Source organism: Eptesicus fuscus, chromosome 12 (genome assembly GCF_027574615.1).
Source record: "Eptesicus fuscus isolate TK198812 chromosome 12, DD_ASM_mEF_20220401, whole genome shotgun sequence".
NCBI lineage: Eukaryota > Metazoa > Chordata > Mammalia > Chiroptera > Vespertilionidae > Eptesicus > Eptesicus fuscus.
In genome coordinates this window covers 65,446,106-65,469,972 of record NC_072484.1, presented here as the reverse complement: position 1 = coordinate 65,469,972, position 23,867 = coordinate 65,446,106, and the positions used below count along the sequence as shown (strand labels likewise).

Sequence of the window (23,867 nt, the reverse complement as noted above, 5' to 3'; positions counted from 1 at the left end):
GTAATGTACTTAAGGGAACATGTTCAATCTCACCAGTAATTAAGGAATCACATATTAAAACAAGAGGAAAGTATCATTTCTATCCTACTAAATTTGAAATATATTTTAAAATGATAAATCAAAGTTAGGTGCTGACACCTGTGTGAAAGGGGACAAACCTTTTGTGAAAGAATGTGGCAATGTACATTAAAAGGGTCTATACCCTTTGATCCAACAATCTTACACCTCGAACCTCTGATGAAGAAAAAACTGAAAATATGGACAAAATTTAATGATGGTCAAAGATGTTCACCCCAAGGTCATTTATTTATAAGAAAGAAAACCGAAGCCAGTTGAAAGGATCAACTACAGTGACTGCTACATCAAATGTTAATAAAAACATAAATCAAAACTATAAATACCTCATGATTATCAATATGTGGTTAAAAGGGGAAAATTGAATTTAGCAAAATTGCAGGATAGTAGATTAACATGTAAAAATCAGTTGTGTTTCTATACACCAGCAAAAACAATCTGAAAAGGAAATTAAGAACGCAATTTCATTTATAATTGTAACTTAAAGAATTAAAGACTTAGAAATAAATCTAACCAAGGACATGAAAGACTTATATACTGAAAACTAGAGGCCTGATGCATGAAATTCATGCATGGGTAGGGTCCCTAGACCTGGCCAGTGATCAGGGCCAATCTGTGGTGTGACCTGTGGGGTGATTGGGGGGGAGAGGAGGGTTCCCTGCTGGCACCCACCTTGACTGGCCTGGCGCCACCTGCTCGCCGCCACCCCCTCCCTCCCGGGTCACCTCTCTCTGCGGAGCGATTGGGGAGCCCCCACTGGCACCTGCCTTGGCTGGCCTGAGGCCTGTGGGCTGCATTGAGTGTCTGCCCCCTGGTGGTCAGTGCACATCATAGCAACTGGTCATTCCACTGGTAGTTCTGCCATTCGATCGATTTGCATATTAGGCTTTTGTTATATCTACACTAATAAAAGAGAAACATGCAAATTAACATCACTCTGCTATACCAGGCCATGCCCACCAGCCAATCAGGAGCGAGTATGCAAATTAACCCAACCTAGATGGCGGCTGGCCACAGAGCTGGAGCAAGCAGGAGGCTTGGGTTGCCCTGGCAGTAGAGGAAGCCAAGCTTCCCGCCCGCCCTGGCTGGCCCTGGCCTCCGCTCAAGGCTACAAAGTTTCAATTATAGAAGATAAATAAATCCCAAGAAAAATGGCGGCGGCCACAGAGCTGGAGCAAGCAGGAGGCTTGGGTTGCCCCCGGTGATGGAGGAAGCCAAGCTTCCAGCCCACCCTGGCAGGCCCTGGCCTCCGCTCAAGGAGGCGCTTAAAAAAAAAAAGAAAGAGAAAGAAAGAAAGGAGGGGCTGGGAACTTGGATCGCCAGAGGGTGATGGGACAGCAGGGGCCGTTGGGGGTAAGCAGACCAGCAGGGGGGCCAGTTGGGGGTGAGCAGGCCATCAGTGGGGGTCAGTTGGAGGTGATCAGGATGGGGAGGGAGCAGTTTGGAGTGAGTAGGCCAGCAGGGGGGCAGTTGGGGGTGAGCAGGCCAGTGGGGAGGGAAGGTGGGGGCAAGCAGGCCAGCAAGGGGGGCAGTTGGGGTGAACAGGCCAGCAAGGGGGGGCAGTTGGGGGTGATCAGTCTGGTGGGGGGCATTTGGGGGCAAGCAGGCACAGTGGTTAGGGGCAATCAGGCAGGCAGGCAGGCAGGCAGGTGAGCGGCTGGAGCCAGCAGTCCCGGATTGTGAGAGGGATGTCCAACTGCCAGTTTAGGCCCGATCCCTGTAAACCGGCAGTAGGACATCCTTCGAGGGGTCCCAGATTGGAGAGGGTGCAGGCCAGGCTGAGAAACACCCCCTCCCCCGTGCATGAATTTCGTGCACCGGGCCACTAGTAGGATTATGAAACATTAATGAAAGAAATTAAAGAAGATCTAACTAAATGGAAAGGTGTCTGTGTTCATGGATTGGAAGCTTTAATGCTGTTAAGATGTTCATACTACCTAAAGTGATCTACAAATTCATTGCAATCCTGAATAAAATTCTAAAAACTGTTTTTTGTAGAAATGGAAATACTTTTTTGTAGAAATGGATCTCCTCAAGTTCACATGGGATTTGCAAGAGGCCTCAAATAGCTAAAATAATCTTGAAAAAGAAGCATAAAGTTGGAAGACTCAACTCAACTTCCATACTTTGAAACTTACTACAAAGCAGTAAACAAAGTAGTGTGGTACTGGCATAAAGACAGACACATAGACCAATGAAACAAATTAAAGAATCCAAAATAAACCCACACAGATATGGTCAAATGATTTCTGACAAGAGTAAAGGGGGAAAGGGCAGTCTTTTCAACAAATGGTGCCGGAAAACCTATCTATCCACATGCAAAATAATGAAGTTGGGCCCCTTAACTAATACTGTATATAAAAAAATAAATAAAACTGGATCAAAGAGCTAAATAAACTTAAGAGCTAACACTATAAAATTTTTAGAAAAAAAACTGAAGAAAATCTTCATAACATTGGATTTGGCAACAATCTCATGCAATGCCAAAACAGAAAGAAAAAATAAATAAATTATTTTTCATCAAAATTAAAAAACTTTCATGCATCAAAGGATATTATCAAGAAGTGACAAGACAATCTATAGAATGGAAGAAAACATTTGCAAATCACATATCTGACAAGGGATTAATGTCCAGAATATATAAAGAACTACAACTCAACAACACAATTAAAAAATGGGCAAAGGACTTGAATAGATATTTCTCCAAAGCATATAGATGGCCAATAATAACATGAAAATATGCTCAATATTATTAGTCATTAGGGAACTGCAAGTCAAAACCACAATGAGATACCACTTCATACCTACTAGGATAACTATTTTTTTAAAAAAATATATTTTATTGATTTTTTACAGAGAGGAAAGGAGAGGGACAGAGAGCTAGAAACATCGATGAGAGAGAAACATCGACCAGCTGCCTCCTGCACACCCCCCACCGGGGATGTGCCCGCAACCAATGTACATGCCCTTGACCGGAATCGAACCCGGGACCCTTCAGTCCGCAGACCGACGCTCTATCCACTGAGCCAAACCGGTTTTGGCTAGGATAACTATTTTTAAAAGAAAATAAGTGTTGGCAAGGATGTGGAGAAGCTGGAACTCTTATGCATTGCTAAAGGGAATGTAAAATGGTGCAGCTACTATGGGAAAGAGTTTGGTGGTTCTGTAAAAGGTTAAACATAGAATTACCATATTACCCAGCAATTCCACTCCTGAGGATATACCCAAAGGAATTGATAGCAGGTATTCAAATAGATATTTGTACACCAGTGTTTATAGCAGCATTATCCACAATAACCAAAAGGAAACAACACAAGAGTCCATCAATACATGAACGAATAAATAAAATAAGGTATATGAACACAATAGAATAGTATTCAGCTATTAAAAGAAATGAAATTCTGACACATGCAACAACATATATGGATCTTGAAAGCATCATACTAAGTGAAATAAGCCAAACACAGAAGGCCAAGTATTGTATGGTTCCATTTACATAAGGTACCTAGAATAAGCAAATTCATATGGACAGAAAGCAGAATAAAGGCTATCAGAGGATTGGAGAGGGGCGAGAGAAGAGAAGTTATTGTTTATGTTGGGAATCATGGAAAAGTTTTCGGTATAGACAGTGTGATAAATACACAGCTTTGTGAATGTATTTGATGCCACTGAATTGTACATTTACAAACAGTTAAAATAAGAAATATTATGTTATGTATATTTTCCTAAAATTTAAAAAGTGAGGGGCAATACTATGCATAGTGAAAAGATAGGAATGAAATAAACCAAAACGTCAGCAGCGGCTATTTTGAGATAAGAAAACTTTGGGTGGTCTCCTCTTTATTTTAATCACTTTTCTCTATTTTCCAAATTTTCTTTCAATTATTCTTTGGATAGGAAGAAAAATATTTCAGGTTTTAACACTTCAGGATTTAATACATACAGTACATAGTTCTCCAGCCCAAATTTTTCCCTACCTGATAGAAAATTTCTTTACATTTGGACCAGCATTTACAAAGGATTTACTCAACAAGGGACCATAAGAAAAGGAAACCATCACTTAAAATGATTTGAAGAAATTCACTGTTGCACAGAGGTAAGAACTAATGTTTTCTTAGGAAGGGGTTCACCTTGACCTGGCCACAGGCCCACTGAGCTCACTAACTACAACACATCAGGGTATCAGTCCTTTCATTTATCTGAGTTTCTCTCCCAGCCCTTTGGGTGCTGAATGAGGACAGGTTTCAAGGCCCCTCAGATGGATAATTTCCTCTGGATGAGTGATAAAGTCCACAATTTGACATTCAACCAATAAACTAAAATAGAATATAATTTAAACTTGCAAGTAAGAATTTAATTTAATTAATTGGAATAATCAATATTAATTCACCCTTAAAAGTACCCTAAGCCCATCCCAGAAGGTCTTGTTTATATAGCAAATGATACTGACATTGTGTTAGGTTTTTATGCAGAAGTCCAAAGGACCTGTTCTCCCCTTTCTGACAAGTAAATAAAACGGTAGGGAATCAAATAACTCACTAAAAAAGAAGATATAATTTTTTATCTTCCTTTTTACAGTCTCATATCCACTTCCGTTGGGAATAACAAAGTCTGAATTTTTATGCAACACTTATCTAAATGTGTCGATTTTATCGGATTGATGAATTTTGCTAACAAAAGGCAGCGCTAGGAAATCTTTTATGACATATTTGGCCCATTCACAGGCCTGGAGCTTTAATTTAATCAACTTGAGAATTCTGAGGGAGAACTGCAGGTGTTGGATCTGAAAAAAAAGTCATAAATGGGAAGGCATATCAATCTTTATGATAGGGAAACAAAAACACTCTACTTGATTGCCCTCCACAGGCAGGAGAAGGAGAGGTGGAAGTAGCAGGACATTGTCTCAGGCTGCATAGCACAGAGGAAGCATTGTGTCTCCTGGTGACCACTATTTAGTATTGATCAAAAAGTGCTGGCCCAGAGAAGAAGAGAGGAATTGATAAAACAATGAGATTGCCATCACTGTGTGCTCAACAAGGATGTTTTCTCATTTTTGAGACCACATTGGAATTAGTCATTTCCTTGACCACCTGAGCAACCAGGTGGCTTCTGTCCCATAGTCTCCACACACCCCCAGCCCCACCCTGCCTAGTAGCACTGTCACCTTTCTTCCCCCATGGACCTCTCCTATCAGAATGTGCTGATTGTAGACAGAGCCAATAGCCTGACAAGATCTGCTGGATCTCCCTAGTTCACCCTCCCCTCCCTCCACTACCTTGATTCTGAGCCAAACTTCTCTCCCTGGAAAAACCACCATGACCTCTCCCCACCTCTCTCTCTGTTGCCTCCAGATCCTACTTGCCACGCCATCCTTCCACCTAGAGCCAGCCATCTCTACATGGGAGGGAAACCTCTTTCAGTCAGTCCCCTGTACAAAATTCTTTAACTCCCGACTTTCCATAAGATAAAACTATAAATTCCTAAGCACGAAATACAACAAAGGTCCTTTTGTCATCTGACCTTTCACAGTACCCCCAGCACAACAATGTCCATCGGTCCATTCATCTGTATAACCATCCAATTTTATAAACCTCTGTAACAGAAACATCTAGTCATCCACCAGAGCTCATATCTTCTTTTCAACTCATATCTCCAGTTGCAGCTAAACAGACAGTGAGGGAATACAGTCCCTAGCTAAATGAGCAGGAAGGATGGAGTCCTCACCAACAGAATTTCACCTGCCCCTTCTAGGTCCAGGTCCTACACACTAGACCTTACTGCAAACATGAACACAGCACTGCCTGTGCCCACTTTGACCACATGAACAAGAACACACCCTACAGTGGAGGGCCAGCAAGATGGAGGCAACCTGGGTTTCTCTAAACGTCATGCAGAGCAAAACCACACACTGCTCATGTTAGGAAAATACCTGTAAAATCAACTTCTTGCTTCTTTATGCCTCTGTAACTGTTGGGTCTCTTGCAATAGCACCTTAGCCTTTACCCTTCATGCAAGCAAGGGCCAGGTGATATCCCACTTACTAGGACCCAGTGTTGACAGCTGCCTCCCAATCTGTGTGTGCCCTGAAGCCTGCTTGTGTATGTGAACCTTCCTCTCATTGGCAAACCTACTTGGTGTTCTCCAGGGTCTTCTGCATTTTCTTGGTCATTTTATCTATCGCTGCCTGTTTCTTTCCTTCAGCCAAGAGGTCCGTCTTGTTCAACACCACAATCAGCTTCTGGCAGGCAATCTGTCCAATCACAAGGCATTCTGCTGACTGGGTCTGCATCCCCTTGGTCACATCGATGACCAGCATCATCAGATCAATGATCTGGGCCCCTGGAAGGAGAAAAGACAAGATTAGAAATGGAAAAGGGAGAGGTGAGCTCAGAAAGCTGCCCAATGACCTAGGTCAGGCAAAACCGGCCAAATTAAAGTATTAAAAGTGGGCAGAGTGGGAAATGAACAATGATCACATATCTCCTAGCACCAGGCCACAGGTGACATGCTTTGACCTACAAGATTTCACTGAATCCTCATAACTAACATGAAGGGCAGGTGTGTTACCCCATTTAGAGATCAGAAAACTGAGGCCTATAAAAGAGAGCTTGCCCAGGCCACACAGCTAGCCTGAGCAGGGCTGAGTGACTCAAAAACCCATGACTTTGTATTGCACCAATCCTATCATTTCATTCCATCCGACATAGGAAAATATAAGCAGAAAAAAGCTTAGTGTTAGACTTGACAAATGCCTAGAGATTTGCCCTTGCAAAGAGATAGGAGAGAAGGACTAAAAAAGTGAAGGAGAGCCCTAGCTGGTTTGGCTCAGTGGATAGAGCATTGGCCTGTGGAATGAAGGGTCCTGGGTTCAATTCCAGTCAGGGGCACATGCCCGGGTTGTGGGCTTGATCCCCAGTAGGGGTGTGCAGAAGGCAGCCAATCAATGATTCTCTATCATCATTGATGTTTCTAGCTCTCTCTCTCTCTCTCTTCCTCTCTGAAATCAATAAAAATATATTTAAAAACAACAAAAACCACAGACTTGGTGGCTTAAACAAGAGAAATTCAGAAATTCATTTAAAAAAAAAAGTGAAGGAGGAGTTTGGGTGGGGAAAGGGCATCTCCTCTATGGCTTCTGGGCCTTCTCCTCATAGTACTTGTGGTTTCCTCATGATCATCTCTTGCTTGACTGAACTGTTATCTACTCACTTCTTCGGTCCTTTCTGTGCTGGCTGGGGGCTTCCTGTTCTTTCGGGGGGCAGAGTAGGAGCATTCAACTATATCAACAGAACATCATACGTGTATGTACATATACTAGTATGTGCATGTATGTGTGTGCATGCATGTGTATGTGCGTGTGCACACATGTGTGTGTATGCATGTCAGATTGTGAGTATGGCCTAAATACACAGCCACAGTTGAGCTGAACAATAGCAGGGACAGTGATTCTATCATCTACCATGAACAGGACAAATTATGTACAGCAGACTCATCTTTTTAAGCAATTGAGTCCAGCCCTAGCTGGTTTGGCTCAATGGATAGAGCATCGGCCTGCAGACGGAAGGGTTGAGGGTTTGATTCCAGTCAAGGGCACATACCTTGGTTGTAGGCTCAATCCCCAACCCTGGTTGGACATGTGCGAGAGCAACCAATCAATGTGTCTCTCTCATATCGATGTTTCTCACTGTCTCTTCCCCTCCCTTCCACTCTCACTAAAAATCAATGGAAAAAATATCGGGTGAGGATTAACAACAAAAATAATTGAGGCCTATAAAATCTCATCTGAAAAATTGTCTCATTTCTACTGAATCACCAACTCGCCCCTGGAATCCATCTCTGTTCCAGCTCCAATTCCCATGACCCATGTCAGGCCCATGTCAGCTGTTCCTTAATGGGTCACCTCAACTTGTCCCTCTGAAATCCATCCTCCAAGCAGGCTCCCAAAAAGAATTTTCTAAAGATACATAATTGATTCATACACTGTTGGAAGGGTGGGAAGAGGTTAAATTAGCACAACCTCTATGAAGAACAAGTTGGAAACAGCTCTCAAACGTACATAATCTTTGACACAACCAAGCTCACATACATGTAAAATGTCCTTATAGCAAGCTTATTCCAGTTGAAAACCCTGCAATATCCATCAGTAGAGGACAGGGTAAAAATAATGCTACAACCATGTGAAAGAATACTATGTGGCCATTAAAAATAATGAAGAATCTCTTTCTATAGCACTACAGAATGATCTCCAGGGTAAATAAGTGAGAAAAGGAGTAGAACAATTTAACTTGTGTTAAAAGGAGATGATGTGTGTGTGTGTGTGTGTGTGTGTGTGTGTGTGTGTGTGTTGTATATGAGTGTCTGCTTCTTTATGCATAAAATATCTCTGAAGGAATATAAAAGAAACAAATAACTTTTGGTTGTCTGTTGGGAAAAGAGCTAGGTGACAGACAGACAGGGGACAAGAGCAGAAAGAAAAATCCTGACTGTAGAGTCTTCTGTACCTTTTCATTTTAAACAGGAGTGTGTACTATCCATTCAGAAATAAATAAAATTATAATGTTAAATACATAAATATCAAGTAAGACACTGACCTGACTGTGTTATTCTCCTGCTAAGAGCCCCCACTGTCTATGATTAAAACCAATCTCTGTGGTGTGGCTTCGCCGGCGCCCCTTTTACCTCACAGTGCTGAACACTCTCCCCGTGCCAAGGATCACACTGCACTTCACAGAGCCCTTCTCTATGCTCCTCGCTCAGCTCCGGGGTGCCCCCGCCCCCCCCCACCCACACACACACACACACACACACATTAGCCTGAGCCCCACCCACCTCAGGTCTCTCCACATGTTCTCCAGCCTGTCACTAGTACAGTGCTATGTGGCCAGGTTTTGAGGCAGCAGGATGGGACAAAGCCTGCTGATAAGCAGTAAAGATGTGCATCCTGGGTTCTCAGCCTCTGTGCACTTGTCAGCGAAGACTTCACAGCAGAACGGCCCTAGTGACTGGCTCAGTGGCCCCCAACGCCGGTGGGCAAAGCTGTACCCAGAGAGTTAAGGCTACTATACCCCAAGAGTGATTTATGAACCTTGTTTCAAGAGTAATTCCAACTACCCAGGCTCCCTCTAAAACCTAAATGTTATCCCTTACCTCACCCAAACTATTATTGACCCATTTAACAAATGAGAAAACCGGGCTTAGAGAAGTTAGGTGACTGCACTGGGTTCTTCATCAAATAAGGGATAGAGAAAAGATCTGAACTCTGGTGTACCCACATGTCATACACAACTTGTCCTTGCAAATGGGGACCAGAGCCCCTCTAGCCTCCTCACCCAGCCTGCACTTTACACTGAGAGTTGAGGCACAACCCATGCTAGTTCTCACTCCTTCCCTGAATTGCTTTTGTTCCTGTTCCTCTCTGCCCAAACCTTACTTGCCCTCACCCTTCCTTCCCACCCCACCCCCCCCCACACTGAGAGCTCACAGACCAAGGCCTGGATTTCAATTTGTATTCGTAGCAACCAGCACAAGACCCAGCTCAGGCACAGCTTAATCAATCTTTGTTGGACTGACTGAGCAAACAACAGTTCCCCTACCTCCTCCACTTTCTTTACCAGGAATTGGTTTCTTTCCTCTGAAATTCAATTTCCTATTAGTCTATAAAGCTATCCAGGAGTGCCTTCTCTTGGCCCAGTGGCCAGAGGGGAAGGATGATGTATAAGTATTTAGTCCACCTCCCATCTGATGCCTGTTGGGATCTTGGAGATGGGAAATAAAAGTGAACTGACAAACCCAGAAAAGATAAGTGCAGACAGATCCAAACCCTCCGAGGCCCATGGGGATTTTCTCTATGGCCTCGCTCTAACATCCACAAGCCGCCTTTGTTGCAGGGAGCACACAGCTCTGCTCCAAAGGCCAGCCTCTCGAGCAGACTGTTGCAGCGCAGCCAACATCAGGGATTTCTAAGGAGACCAAAGGTCACAGTGATTTGACTGGACCTACTGAGAACCAGGGCACCACTGGAAACTGGGGTCACCATCAGGCAACTGCCCGGCTGCCTGGAAGCAGCTTTTTGTTACTCCATTTCTTCATCAAACTTTTGATCAGACGACAGGAAGTGACATAACTGGCCCATCTTGTCTTTTTCAAAATCCCTAGTATTGCCACAGAATGAATCAAACAGTGTCCTTCCCAATTCCCACGAACCCAGAGAAGGAAATCATACTGAGACCAGGGAGAGTGGGTGGGAAACACAAGTCAAAAACTTGCAGTGTACAAATGACCCTCTATATTTCTCAATCTATCAGAGCTTTTCATCTGGTTCTACTTACTATAGCATTCTTTAAAGCAGTGATTTTCAACCTTTTTCATCTCATGGCACACATAAACTAATTACTAAAATTCTGTGGCACACCAACAAATGAAGTTTTTGCCAATCCAACAACAAAAAAAATAGGTATAATTTTGATTCATTATCACTGGGTAGCTATTGTTAGGTTGGCTGTTGTCATTTTTTAATTTGACAACATAAGGGAAAAGACGTCAGTGCCTAACTAAATAGTCAGGTGATTTTATTTTTTTTTATTTTATTTTTAAAATATTTTTATTGATTTCAGAAAGGAAGGGAGAGGAAGAAAGAGATAGAAACATCAATGATGAGAGAAAATCATTGATTGGTTGCCTCTTGCACGCCCCCCACTGGGGATCAAGCCCACAACCCGAGCATGTGCCCTGACCGAAAATAAAACCCTGACCTCCTTCCTAGTTCATAGGTCGATGCTCAACCACTGAGCCAAGCCCGCCAGGCTAGTCAGGTGTTTTAAAATTCTTGCAGCACACCAGTGTGCCATGGCACAGTGATTGAAAATCACTGCTTTAAAGGTTTGCAGAGTAATTATAACAGGGTTAAAGTTTCTCAGTTTTGAAATTTCCAATTCTGTAATTATATATTTTAATCATTTCAAAAATAAAAACAGAATTAGTATTTGTATCATAATGCACAACTTAGTAAGAGCCCCCACAAGTGGCCATCTCCTTCCCTATGATTCACATATACACAAAGCCCCCCCTCCCCGCCCCCCGGCCGCACCCTTTAATGGAGGAGGAGGAGGAGGAGGAGGAGGAGGAGGAATATTAACAACGTGAAACAAATATTAACAATTCCTCCCCCAAATCCAGGGGTATCCATGAGCCCCTCGCAGGGATCTTTGGTGAGTGGCAGCCAACAGCCTAGAACACGGTGTCCACCAAAAGATAGGAAATCCTTATTGTTTTAACCAGGCCTGCAAAGGTATGCTCCTCCACAAACATCCTGCTAAATTCCCCCAGACCGGCCAGGAGACACGCGAGTAGGAGAACCATGCCACACCACCAAATGGACCAAAAGAAGAGCATATTTCAGGTATTCCAAATACCACAGGTAACAAGCAGGAATGGAGCTGACCTAGCAACAAGTGGAAGCAGTGAGCTGCTTAATCAACAAGAAACCCAAAAAATGTTGTCACACTCCAAGCAACAGCCACCATAGATTGGGAGCTGGCCTGGTGCCAAGCCCTGGGCTTGGGACTTCACTCACTAGTTGCAAACTGACACTTAAGATGTGCAAAATTGGAAAAGAGCATTCTTTAGCCTGCACAGTGCCTCTGAGAATATGAACATATTACCAACACTTACAATTCAAGAGAGAACACACAAAAATCTTTATGAGACAGCAGATAATGACAGCACTGGGTCTGCCTCTAAAATGGCTGTGAAGCAGCTGCCCCTTGAGAATAGTGATATATTCCCAATTTTACTCTGATCCACACAACTCTCTATTGCCTGCTATTTTGGCTTTTATACTGCCAGCCTGGCTCTGGATGGCATATCAGCTTCTGACTTCCGCTTGATGTGCCTTAGCTCTGACCCTCACCACAACCCTATGCAGAGGAGACTCTCCCATTTTAATAGAGAGTAATCTGAGGTCTGGTCACACAAGAGTGAACAGCAGAGGCAGAGCTAGAACCTAGGCTGTCTGATTTCAAAATGTCTGCTTTTTCTATTGACAGGGTCCTGCATTCCTGAGTCTCCTAGGAACCCCACAGCATCCTGAAGAGCAGGTGGAAAGGCCCTGAAGATGAGAAGAGGAAGAAGAGCCGAAAAGGTGCTAAGGCAAACTGCCAGTGTCCTCCAGAACACATCCAAAACCAGAGGTACTGTCCTTCAGGAGGAAGCAGAACGTACATTTATCACCATCTAAAGAAACCCAGAAGGAAAACTGGAAAGTCATATGTAAAAGAATGAAAGTAAACTGCTATTTGTGATACCATACACAAAAATTAACTCAAAATGAATCAAAAATCTAAATATAATTCCAAAACAATTAAATGCATAGAAGAAAACATAGGTACTAAACTTATGACCATGGTCTCAGAGAGGATTTTATTAATTTGACCCAAAAGGCAATGGAAGCAAGGCAAAAATAAATGAATGGGACTACATCAAACTAAAAAGTTCTGCAGGGCAAAAGAAATCATCAACAAAACAAAAAAGCAACCAACTGAATGGGAGAAGATATTTGCAAATAATACCTCCGAAAAAGGGATAATATCCAAAATACATAAAGAACTTATATGGTACAGCTCAACAACAACACACAATTTAAAAATGGACCAGAGCAGACACTTTTCCCAAGAAAACACACAAATGGCTAACAGATATATGAAAAGGTATTCAACTTCACTAGCTATAAGGGAAATGCAAATAAAACCACAATGAGATACAACCTGTTAGAATGGCTATTATCAATAAGACCAGAAGTAACAAGTGTTGGAGAAGATGTGGAAAAATGTATATTGGTACAGCCACTATAGAAAACAGTATGGAGGTTCCTCAAAAATCTAAGACTAGAACTACCATATGACTCGGCAATACCTCTTCTGGGTATATACCCAAAAAATGTGAAAACATTTATTCGTAAAGATGTATGTACCCCTATGTTTGTTGCAACATTGTTCGTGGTAGCCAAGGCATGGAAACAACCCAAATGTCCTTCAATGGATGATTGGATAAAAATGATGTAGTACATAAATACAGTGGAACACTACTCAGTCATAAAAAAGATTAAATTCTGCCATTTGCGACACATGGATAGATGTGGAGAGTATCGTGCTACGCAAAATAAGTCAGAGAAAAAAGGACAAGAACCAAATGATTTCACTCATATGTGAGATAGAAAACTAAAAGCAACAAATGAACAAACAAAACAAAAAACTCATTAACATAGACAACAGTATGGTCGGTACCAGGGGGAAAGGATAGGGAGAGAGACTGAAGAGGGTAAAGGGGTCAAATATATGGTGACAGAAGACTAAACTTTGAGTGATGAACACTTTACACTTGAAACGTATATAGTCTTATTGACCAATGTCACCCCAATAAATTGAATTTTTAAAAAAAGAAACCCAGGAGAACAATGGGAGCAATGTTAGCAGTGCAGAAATAGAGGAAACAAAAAGATGTAAAGAACCAAGAAAAAAATAAACAGCCTCAGACAGGACAGCTGACACACAGAGGTGCTGGACCCCTGCCAAAAGGAAGAAAAGCCAAAGCACAATAGATGCTGGAGACTCGTGGCAAAACACTACAGAACTGAGAGCGGGCAGTGGTGCAGAGTGAGGTTTGCTGGCTGTGAAACCTTGGGTAGTAACCTTCCTTCTTTGGGCCTCAATGTCCACATTTGTAAATTGGGGAAAGCATACAACAGTGACACAGGGACAGTGGGTAGCTGTCTACATAAAACTAAAAGTGGATCTCTACCTTACACATTGCATCAAAATAAATTCCAAATGGATCAAAATTTTAAACATTAAAACATATAAAACTGGAAAAGTATTGGAAGAAAACAAGACAGAACTTTTTATAATCTTAAAAGTAAAAAACACCTAGTAAGACACAAAACCCAGAAACATTTTGTAAAAAGGAAGATGGACAAATTTAACATAAAAATCAAATATTTCTGCATAGAAAAAAAATTATGAAGGCCAAAGATGACTGGGGAAAGAAGCTTAAAATGCACAATACTGGAAAAGACTACTTTTATTAATGTTTAAACACTTCTTCAAATCCTGTCTAATAAAAGAGTAATATGCAAATTGACTGTCACTCCAAGACACAAGATGGCCTGCAGGGGAGGGCAGTTGTGGGCAGTTAGGGGTGACCAGGCCAGCAGAGGAGAGCAGCTGGGAGGTGACCAGGCCAGCAGAGGAGGGAAGTTGGGGGAGAACAGGCCAGCAAGGGAGGGCAGTTGTGGGGGACCCAGGCCTGCAGGGGAGGGCAGTTGTGGGCGATCAGGCAAGCAGGGAGGGCAGTTAGGGGTGACTGGGCCGCAGAGGAGGGCAGTTGGGGGAGACCAGGACAGCAGGGGAGGGAAGTTGGGGGGACCAGGACAGCAGGGGAGGGTAGTTGGGGGGGACCAGGACTGCAGGGGAGGGCATTGTGGGCAATCAGGCCAGCAGGGAGGGCAGTTAGGGTGACTGGGCCAGCAGAGGAGGGTAGTTGGGGGAGACCAGGCCAGCAGGGGAGGGCAGTTGGGGGCAACCAGGCCTGCAGGGGAGGGCAATTAGAGGTGACCAGGCCAGCAAGGGAGGGCAGTTAGGGGCAACCGGGCCGGCCGTGGAGCAGTTAGGCGTCGATCAGGCTGGCAGGGAAGTGGTTAGGGGGTGATCAGGCTGGCAGGCAGAAGTGCTTTGGGGCAATCAGGCAGAGGCAGGCAAGCAGTTGGGAGCCAGCAGTCCTGGATTGTGAGAGGGATGTCCCAGATTGGAGAAGGTGCAGGCTGGGCTGAGGAACACCTCCCCCGTGCACAAATTTCGTGCACTGGGCCTCTAGTTGGTAATATAAAGAGCAACAATCCATTGAAAAATAGAAACAGTATCAATAGACAGGTAACACTCAACACATTCACTGAGCTCCTCCTTGCCAAAACCCTAGTGATGAGAACCGGCAACAACCTCTATCCTTAACAAGCAGGGCTCACTGAGGTATGGCCGAAAGGTATGGCCGAAGGTATGGCCGAAAGCACACAATACACCTAATTCATGAATCTCACGGAAGGGAGAAGATGATAAGTGTCCTGGGGATAAAACAGAGCAGGAGAAGAAGGCTCAGGAATGTATGAGGGGCAGGCAGGCTGACGTTTTAAATCGGACTATCAGGACAGGCTTCACTGAGAAGGAGAGACATCTGAGCCAGGCCTCACAGAAGACGGGGCTGGCAGTTAACCAGAAGAAGAGCATTCCAGGCAGACAGAGGGGTGGGTACAAAGACCCTATGGGATGTCAGGGTGTCAGACAATCAGCAAGGAGGCCAGGGCAGCTGAAGGGAAGTCAGACAGGAAGCAGGGCCAAAGAAAAGAAATACACTTAGTTCAGACATATAATAGGATGCCCTACCTCACCAATAACAATAAAAATGCATACTGAAACTACACTGAGATTCTAGATTTTACCTAGAGGGTTGACAAAATTATTGTGACCATAATAAAAGGAGCTGAGGAGCAGTTAGTCCTTGCCCTGCCAGGCACTGCCGGTTACACACACCGACTCCCAAAGCCCTCCAGACAGGCCTGTGAACAACTCCCATGTAGAGATGAGAAAATTAGGTCAAAGGACTGGGATAAGGGGCTAAAATTCAAAGTCAAATTGTACAGCTCCAGGGGCCATGTCATCCCTCAAAACATTTGGTAATCCTGCCGCTAAGGGTATGGGGGGAGAGACAAAAACCCTTCGAAGGCCATTTTGGTAATAGCCATCAAAGGTGCAAATGCACATACCTGTAACCAACCACATCCCACATGCAAATGAGGCACATATAAGGACATCACTGTACTGTGTCTGCAACAGCAATCACATGGGGCCAACCTGACTGCCTGTCAGGAGAGAAGCAGTTACCTACGCTTCAGTTTATCCACATAACAGAATATTACACAGCTGCTAAAAAGCACACAGTGGCTCTATATCCCCTGAGTAGGTACTCCTGCCAAAAGTGTGTGCACAGTATACTGCCATGTCTACAGATTTTACATGTTAAAGTATTTGCCTGAAATCACTGTCCTTGAAATTTTTAGAACTGGTCATAGCAGTTTGACTCTGGGGAAGTAAACTAGGTAAGCAGGGATGGGGTGTAAGGAAGATCCATTTATTGTCCACACTTCTGTACCTCTTAAGTTTTGAATCATGTACACATATTACTGACTCAAATACTATTTATTTTTAAAGTAAAGCTTTGTATCACTGGAAACCAGTATTATTTACCATGAGTAAAAGAATTTTTTAAAAGTACAAGAAAAATAAAACACTGCTACTAAGTTCTAGCCAGACATGGGAGCTAGAGGCACCAGAGACCTCCTTAACATAATCCACGAATTTAAAGAACCCCGAAGAGGGGATAATTTTCTTACCAGGGTTAACATCCTTTAATGCCATAAAACCACTTAAGGCACCATTCTTGGTATGCATCTCTCCTGTTAGGAAACTCTGTAAAGAGGGTGGATTTGATCCTACAAGTTATGACAATCCAGCGGTGGAAGCAGAAAAGAGATGAAGGTAGATACCTGATAATGTCTGTGTAAAGGTCATTAAGATATTCTGTTAATGATGTTTCATCCTTCCGTAGATCAATGTAGAAACTACAGACTTGTCCTCACAGCATAACCAGCCATGGTCAGGCTTGCTAGAGAGCAATTCCTAAATCTAGGTATATCAAAGCCATGGATACTACTACCTTTACTAGCATTTACTTATGTATGTTTAAATTAAGTCATTTTTTGAACCCAAATATACTTATATTAAAAAAAAACTTTACACCAAAATAAATGTACTAAACTTGACATAAGAAGTTAATTGTAAAGATAAAACAAAAAGACAAAAGAATGTGGTACAATGTTACTCAATGCTAACTAGATCTGCCTGCTGAAGCTCTGAGCCTGAGGCCTGCTCTCTCGTTCTCTCTGCTAAAGAGGGGCAAGAGGCTGTAAAAGATACTACACTAGCACTAAATCAAGTCTTTCTCTTCAACAAAATGGGAGAGATTGGATGAGAATTGGAAGAGGCATGACCTTGCAACCTTGTCAAGCAGGAGTATTAATCACACCAGGCACTGCCTCACACCATCCCTCATCAGAGGCCTGTGGCCTACCCTTAGGAGACACTGAAGTGAACACCACTCCCAGCGCCCTCCTCAGGAAAGGAGCAGAGGCAGGCTCAGGCATCAGAGGAAGAGCAGAGGTGTCCCTGCCTCCTCAGGTCAAGGGATGGTGGCTACTACTGTCTCCTGTCCAGGTGGAGGCAGAGGCGGCACCATGGGCTATGGGCTGCCGACCTCACCAGGCAGTTTGTCTTTTGCTTCTTTAAGCTACTGTATGATAGTCCATCTGGAGTAATCTTTTTAGCTGACTTTGCACAACAGTAAAACTCCTGTTCAGGAACAGTGAAAAAGAGCAGAAAATGGAATTTGAAATGTAGAAATAAAATAAGTGTGGGCCATGAGCTGTAATTTGATTTCATGCTTTACAAGGAAATGAAAGAAGGCTTCCTTAAAATGCACGGTTTCTGTTCTCTCCCCTCAATCCCCCTCCCCCCTTTTAACCATTTTAGGATTTCCTCTAGCACCGAAGAGAAAATAGGATTGTGGAAAATGTTCAGTTCTCAAGTGTCACTGCCACTCAGGGGCAAGCTCGATTTTAATGTGAACTTCCCATTCTGGGTAAGAGGAAATTCTTCAATTAATAAACCGGGTGTGTGGAGGCCAGTATTTAAGGTTTAATCAATTTCATCTGTACTTAGGATAAAAAGACTGACTATTCTACTTTTTTTTCTCATTTACCTTCTTTAAAAAAATAATAAATGAATGTTTTATTTTAAATTCTTTGAGGTTCGTATCTCCTGTTTCAGGAAATATTGTCTATTTCATGCAGTGAGTATAAAAACTTCCTCCTCCTTTTTTACTTTTGCTAAGAATTTTTTTTTTTCAAAAATAACTAAATTATCCTGGGCCCTCATATTCTGTAACAGCTTGGGAGATGATACAAATTATACAGGATTTTGGCAGACACCTCAGGGGTGGGGGAGGGAAACGGAGACAAATCACCAAATATGGATGCAAGAACTTCTGGACAAAGCAGTAAGAGGTAGACATGGGAATGCAAATTATGAAGAAACTCCATCCTAGAGCAGCCTAAGTAAACTTCACAGGGATGTCTGAGAGTCACAAACACACTAGGAAAGAGACCCTGTCAATGGGCCACCCAGTCCCTTACAGTTCTCTCAGCCAGGGGTGGACTCAAAAGGACAGCTCAGAATCTCAGAATGAAACCAGGGAGCTCTCCCTACAGTATCCAATAAACATGAGGGCTTGCTGATCAACCAGGAACAACAGGACTTGGGGAGGGCAGAGAATTCCTGAATCTTTGTTAAGTGGCCACTGACACTCTGGGTCCACTCAAATTCTGGGGCAGAGGTCACAATCAGGCCCCACAGCAGAGGGTAAAGAGCATAAACTTTGGAGAGGGTCAACTGGAGTCTGAATCTCTGCTCCACTTACCAGCTGTTGAGTCTTTCATGAAACACCTAAAGTCTATGGACACATTTCTTCATCTATAAAATGGAGATGGGAATTAGTCAAAACCACTACTACCCTTTTAGGAAGTTATGTGGTGCACCTAACATAGTGCTTGGAACAAAAAATATACCTGATCCATAGAAACAGGAGGGCCAGGCCTTACAAAGATCTGTGCAATTCAGTGTAATCCCAGGTCTTCCCAATGCTTTTATCAAGGTGCCTTGGGAAAAATGCTACCTTTTAAGTCAATATTTTTCATTAAAGCTCTGTAACTCTAGGGCCCTGTCAATGTGATTTCCATTGTGAAAATGAACAAGAAAGTTTCATCCTTCATAACAGTAGCTACAAATTAACAGGGGTCTAAATTTTGCTGGCGACTGTGACACGCAACAGCCCATCTACATATGAGAAATATGAGGATCAGAAGAGTTAGAAACAGTATGAAGGGCTCACTAAGTGAGAGGGAGGAGGGCAAGGAAGAGGGGATAGAAAAAAGGAGTGAGGGTAGAAAGGGGAAGAAGAAGAGGAGAGGCAAGGAAGGGAGGAGGAAAGAGGGAGGGAGGGAAGATAAGAGAGGGGACAGTGCATTTCAAGACTGTACAGCTCCCACATCTAGAACATGGTAGAACCAGGAGCCAAACCTGGGTCTGCCTGATCTGAGACCTTCTCTTGAAGTGGCACCAAAGAGGATTTCTCTTGCAGACAAGTCTCCTGTAATCCCAAAAGGAAACTCTGAAGGGACTTTCATCAGGAGTCTTTCCATATCAAAGAGCAGGTTGGCCCCTGGGTTTCAGGGCACATGCATCTTCCCTTCCTAGAGGGAGGTGTGAGGAGAAACACCTGCAGATGTATAGGTCACCATGAGAACGAGGGCCAAATGTGTGGGAAGGGAGACACACAGGGCTTTGCAGGGAACACACCAGATCCTACTTCTGCTTCGCCTACCTGCATGCCTAGTGAGACCTGGTCCCAGTGCTCTATATACTTGAGCCACAGTGTGTCCATCTACAAGATGGGGATCATATGTTATTCACAGAATAGTGTGGGGCTCATGGGCCATGCATGCAAACCTCATAACCCAGGGTCTGGCACATAGCAGGTGCTTAATAGTGGAAGTGATCATTATACTTGGGCCTGAGTTCCAGTTCTCACAAATTCTAGTGCTGGATAAAGGCCTGTCCTAAAATGGGACAGTGAGGAGTAGTATTCCCAAACATAAGAGCCTGCAGGGCCCTGGGGCACCTGAACTGCATGAGGTGGGCTAGATGCAAGACAAAAAGTGAAACTAGAGGGAACAGAAACTCCTGTGCCAAACTGTAGGGGACAGTCTCTCCTTAGCTCCAGACCACATGGCCAGACAGGAATGTGGGCCTGAAATTGCCAGATCTTCCAATTTCTCAAGAGAAGCCAAAAATCTGGATTATTATGTGAAATTTGCCAATTTTTAAATGTTGACAACCAATTCAAAAACATGTTTAAACTGTATGGCCCAAATAAAACATGTCCAGGGGCCAAAACCAGCCAGTGTGAGGTCTCTGGAGGGAGTTTTCTCTAGAAAGGAAAGTTGGAAGAAACAGAATAAACATCCAGCTTCTTTGGCCAGTACCTGTTTGAATCAGAAAAGCACTAAGGAACTATTAGTCAGCTGCCCCTATGACCCATATTTTGGTCTTATTGGGGGTGGAAAAGGTGGTTTCCAAGATGGGTTCACCCCACAGGAAAAGGGCAGTGGCTCTCTGGTGTAACCAGAACCCAGAGTGATACCGCAGGTGAGACCAGAGGCCACAGGGTGAGCTCTCTTTCTCCCTGGCCTTGGCCTCTTCCAAACGAATGAAGAGGCAGTGCTAGCTCCTTACACTCCAACATTCTGAACTGAACTGAGACCCTCACCTAGTACAGCAATAACAGTGTAGCAATACTGTGTAAAACCAGGGTGACAAAAAAAAGTGCCTACTTCATAGGACTATAAGGGAGTTAATGCACATAAAAGCTCCAAACAGTGACCGACAATGTTATTTTCTTTCTGGTGGGATTTTTTTTCCCTACGGTTACAAGCATAGATCCCCATGTTGAATCTCAAAATACTTCTCGTAGCTAGAAAGTCCAATAATAAGCTAAGACAATGATTTTTTTTTTTTCCTGGAAAAATGAAACAGGAAAACCTCAGAGCACCAGGCTGGAATTTTCTCTAGAGTAGAAGTTATCTGTCCTCACTGAGTCCTTGGTATAAGCCCTTTCCAGCAGAAATGAACATTATCTTCATAGCTAACATGAAATGGGTAAGTGCTTTGTATGTATTAGTTCATTTACCTAGAATATAGGTCCTAACATCAATAGCCCCAATTTGCAGAGGCACAGAGAGGTTAAAGCACTTGCCCAAAATCGAAGAACTGGTCAATGGTTGTTGCCGAAGCCTCAGATACAAACAGGTCTTCTAGAAATGGGTCCCCAGAGCACAGAGAACCCCTCCTTTGAAGGAGAGAAAGCAAGTTGGGGTATTCTTGACTAATGCCAGCTAAAGGTGCTAGAAAGGCAAGACCAGAGTTGCAGAGCCTAAGAGAGTGAACTTAGGAAACTGTTTCTGGGGAAACAGAAGAAAAAAAGACAGGATGGGGTAAATCTACCATAAAAAGTAAGTAAAATCAGCAGAATTCCTTCATGAAAAGGGTGGAATTAGCATATGGCCTCAGCTGCCAAGCGAGGCCATTGAAGCGAGCAATGTAAATGAGTTCAAGATACAATTAGACATTTTTCTGGACGGAGACAAAGGGGACTGAAGAAGGCATGGCAAGTCACATTTCAGAAAGAGCAGCAGGAACCCATTTCCCTGTAGAGCCCACCATGCATGCCTGAGCAGGTGACCACAGGGACAGCACAGAGGGCAGAGCCGGCCAGCATCCCTGGCAAGCATGTTCACCTTAGGGGCTCCCCCTCCCCACTATTAATTTCTCAAAATGCCTCAGACAGTACTTGCAAAACAGCTACCCAGGCACTGAAATAACAGTTTGGCTCTGTTCTACTGCATACATCTGTATGCTACCCCTGGGCTGGGTCCCAGACTTCAGAACAAGTATGACCCAGTCCCTGCCCTCCAGGAGCTCACAGTCTGGTGCGAAGACACACAAACCCGCAATATCAATACACTGCAGTACATCAAAGTAAGATCAGACGTCTCTGCTAAACAAGCACACAAGAGGGAAATTAGCAATTGAAGAAAAAGAAGAGGCAGAAAGTTGAGGGAAGAGGCTGTCTAGGCAGAGGACACAGCAGAAGGCTATGAAAGCCCCAGCTGCCAAAACCTCATGGAGGATGTTGAGCATGCGGTTCCCCTAGATCCGTGGTCGGCAAACAGCAGCTCGCGAGCCACATGCGGCTCTTTGGCCCCTTGAGTGTGGCTCTTCCACAAAATACCACGGTCTGGGTGAGTCTATTTTGAAGAAGTGGCATTAGAAGAAGTTTAAGTTTTAAAAATTTGGTTCTCAAAAGAAATTTCAATCGTTGTACTGTTGATATTTGGCTCTGTTGATTAATGAGTTTGCCGAACACTGCCCTAGATCTTTGTGGAGAGGGCCAAGTCACCTTGAGCTTTGTGAAAAAGGCTGAAATGACCAGAGGCGCCAACCGCTGGCCCATGGACCAGATAGGACTCAACTGCAACAAATCAGGACAGCTGTTCCCAATCTTCTCAAGAGCATAGCACATGTAGCCCACCCAAGGAACAGAAAACACTGTCCCTTGTGAGGGACACAATTTATTAGACCCTCTCTAGCCCAACAGGTTCTGATGCCTTCCTTCGTGTGGCTCACAGCATATCTGTCTCACTTGGTCCAGCTCCCTGGGCCCTGTGTCATCCAAGGTGAAATAAATGTTTACTCTAGTCACTATAAAAGGATGCAAACATTTCCTTTGTGTTCTCAGCATATTCGCTGAAACAGAGCGTTTCCATCACCCCTGAGCTCCTGCCCCAACTGTAAGTGGAATTCTGTCCCTGTGCATATCCCAAGAGCCAGAACAATCTCTGCCAACTTCTTGCATCAATGAACTGGGTTTCTTGATTTAAAATGAGAAATAACGCTTAGCATGTAGAGAAGAAGATGAGGCACACCCCTCTCTGTGCTCAGCACCCTGTCTATAAAGGGGTGTCACACCAGACCAGGTGAAGGAGTGACAGGACACAGGACAAGTGCTGAGCACTGTCCTTCCCTTCTTCTCTCCCAAGTCTTGTAAATACTGGATATCTTGCCCCCAGACCTCTTCTACAATAGCAGAGGAGAGAGGAAATGGATGTACGAGGTCTTCCTCCGGCTGGAGAGGGGATTGAGGGGTAGTGGCTGGTGCTGACTCAGTGCTCCATCCTCCTCCACAGCAAAGAGAAATGGCATTGCGCTCCCCTTTATAAAAGACTACTCTGTGCCCAGCACCATGTTAGGGACACTTGCACCTACGTTCACATAATCTTCATAACAACCTTGCAAGGTAAGCACTGTAATTCCCTTTTCCACAGGCAGAAGCTCTGGCAGAGAGGTCAATTCCCAGGCCCAAACACACAGTGAGTGAGCAGCAGAGCCAAGATCCTAAAGGCCATGCTCTTCCATAATCCCGCAGAGCTCCCTATAGCCAGGTGTCCTCATTTTAGGGGGTCTTGCGACTGCCCCTACCACAGAAAAAGGTCCTTAAGAATAAACACAAAACCAAAGAAGAAACGACACTGGCCCAGGGCTGGAGATGGTTTTGACTCACCGTGGCAATCAGTTCCATCTTCTAGAGAAAAACCACTCTGTGCGGGGTGTGCTTTCTGGGATAGCACTTATCTTCCTGTTTCCTCTCCCAGTTGTAGCCCCTACATCTGTGGGCTATAGATTTAGGCTGAGGTTAAATGTTTCATCCTACTCAGGGTAAACATTCCCAGGCAGCCATGTATAGGGCATAAAACACAAAACTCAGAAAGAGAGGTGTAGATTCAAGTCCCAATATTACCACCTGACCTGAGGGAGCTGATTTATATCTCAGAACCTCAGGCTCCTCACCATTATCAAGGACCTTGGAATATAAGTGTGCCTGTATCTTTTTGGCAGGGGGTAGAGGGGAAAGAAAGGTACCATACTTAAAGAATATTTTTTTAGAAAACTTGGAAAATTCTGAATATGAATGAAGAATTAGATATCAAAGATATTACTATTGTTAGTGTAATAATGACA

The 23,867-nt window shown here is 43.8% G+C and overlaps 1 protein-coding gene across 2 annotated transcripts in view; it reads right to left on the bottom strand.

The window, feature by feature from the left end:
- Positions 1–23,867, bottom strand: part of EEFSEC (eukaryotic elongation factor, selenocysteine-tRNA specific) — a 238,360-nt gene that overhangs the window by 140,182 nt on the left and 74,311 nt on the right. For both annotated transcript variants that reach the window (XM_008159374.3, XM_054724344.1), the window contains exon 2: positions 6,207–6,414. In XM_008159374.3, the coding sequence (XP_008157596.1) occupies positions 6,207–6,414 (208 nt within the window). The remainder of the gene's footprint in view (positions 1–6,206; positions 6,415–23,867) is intronic.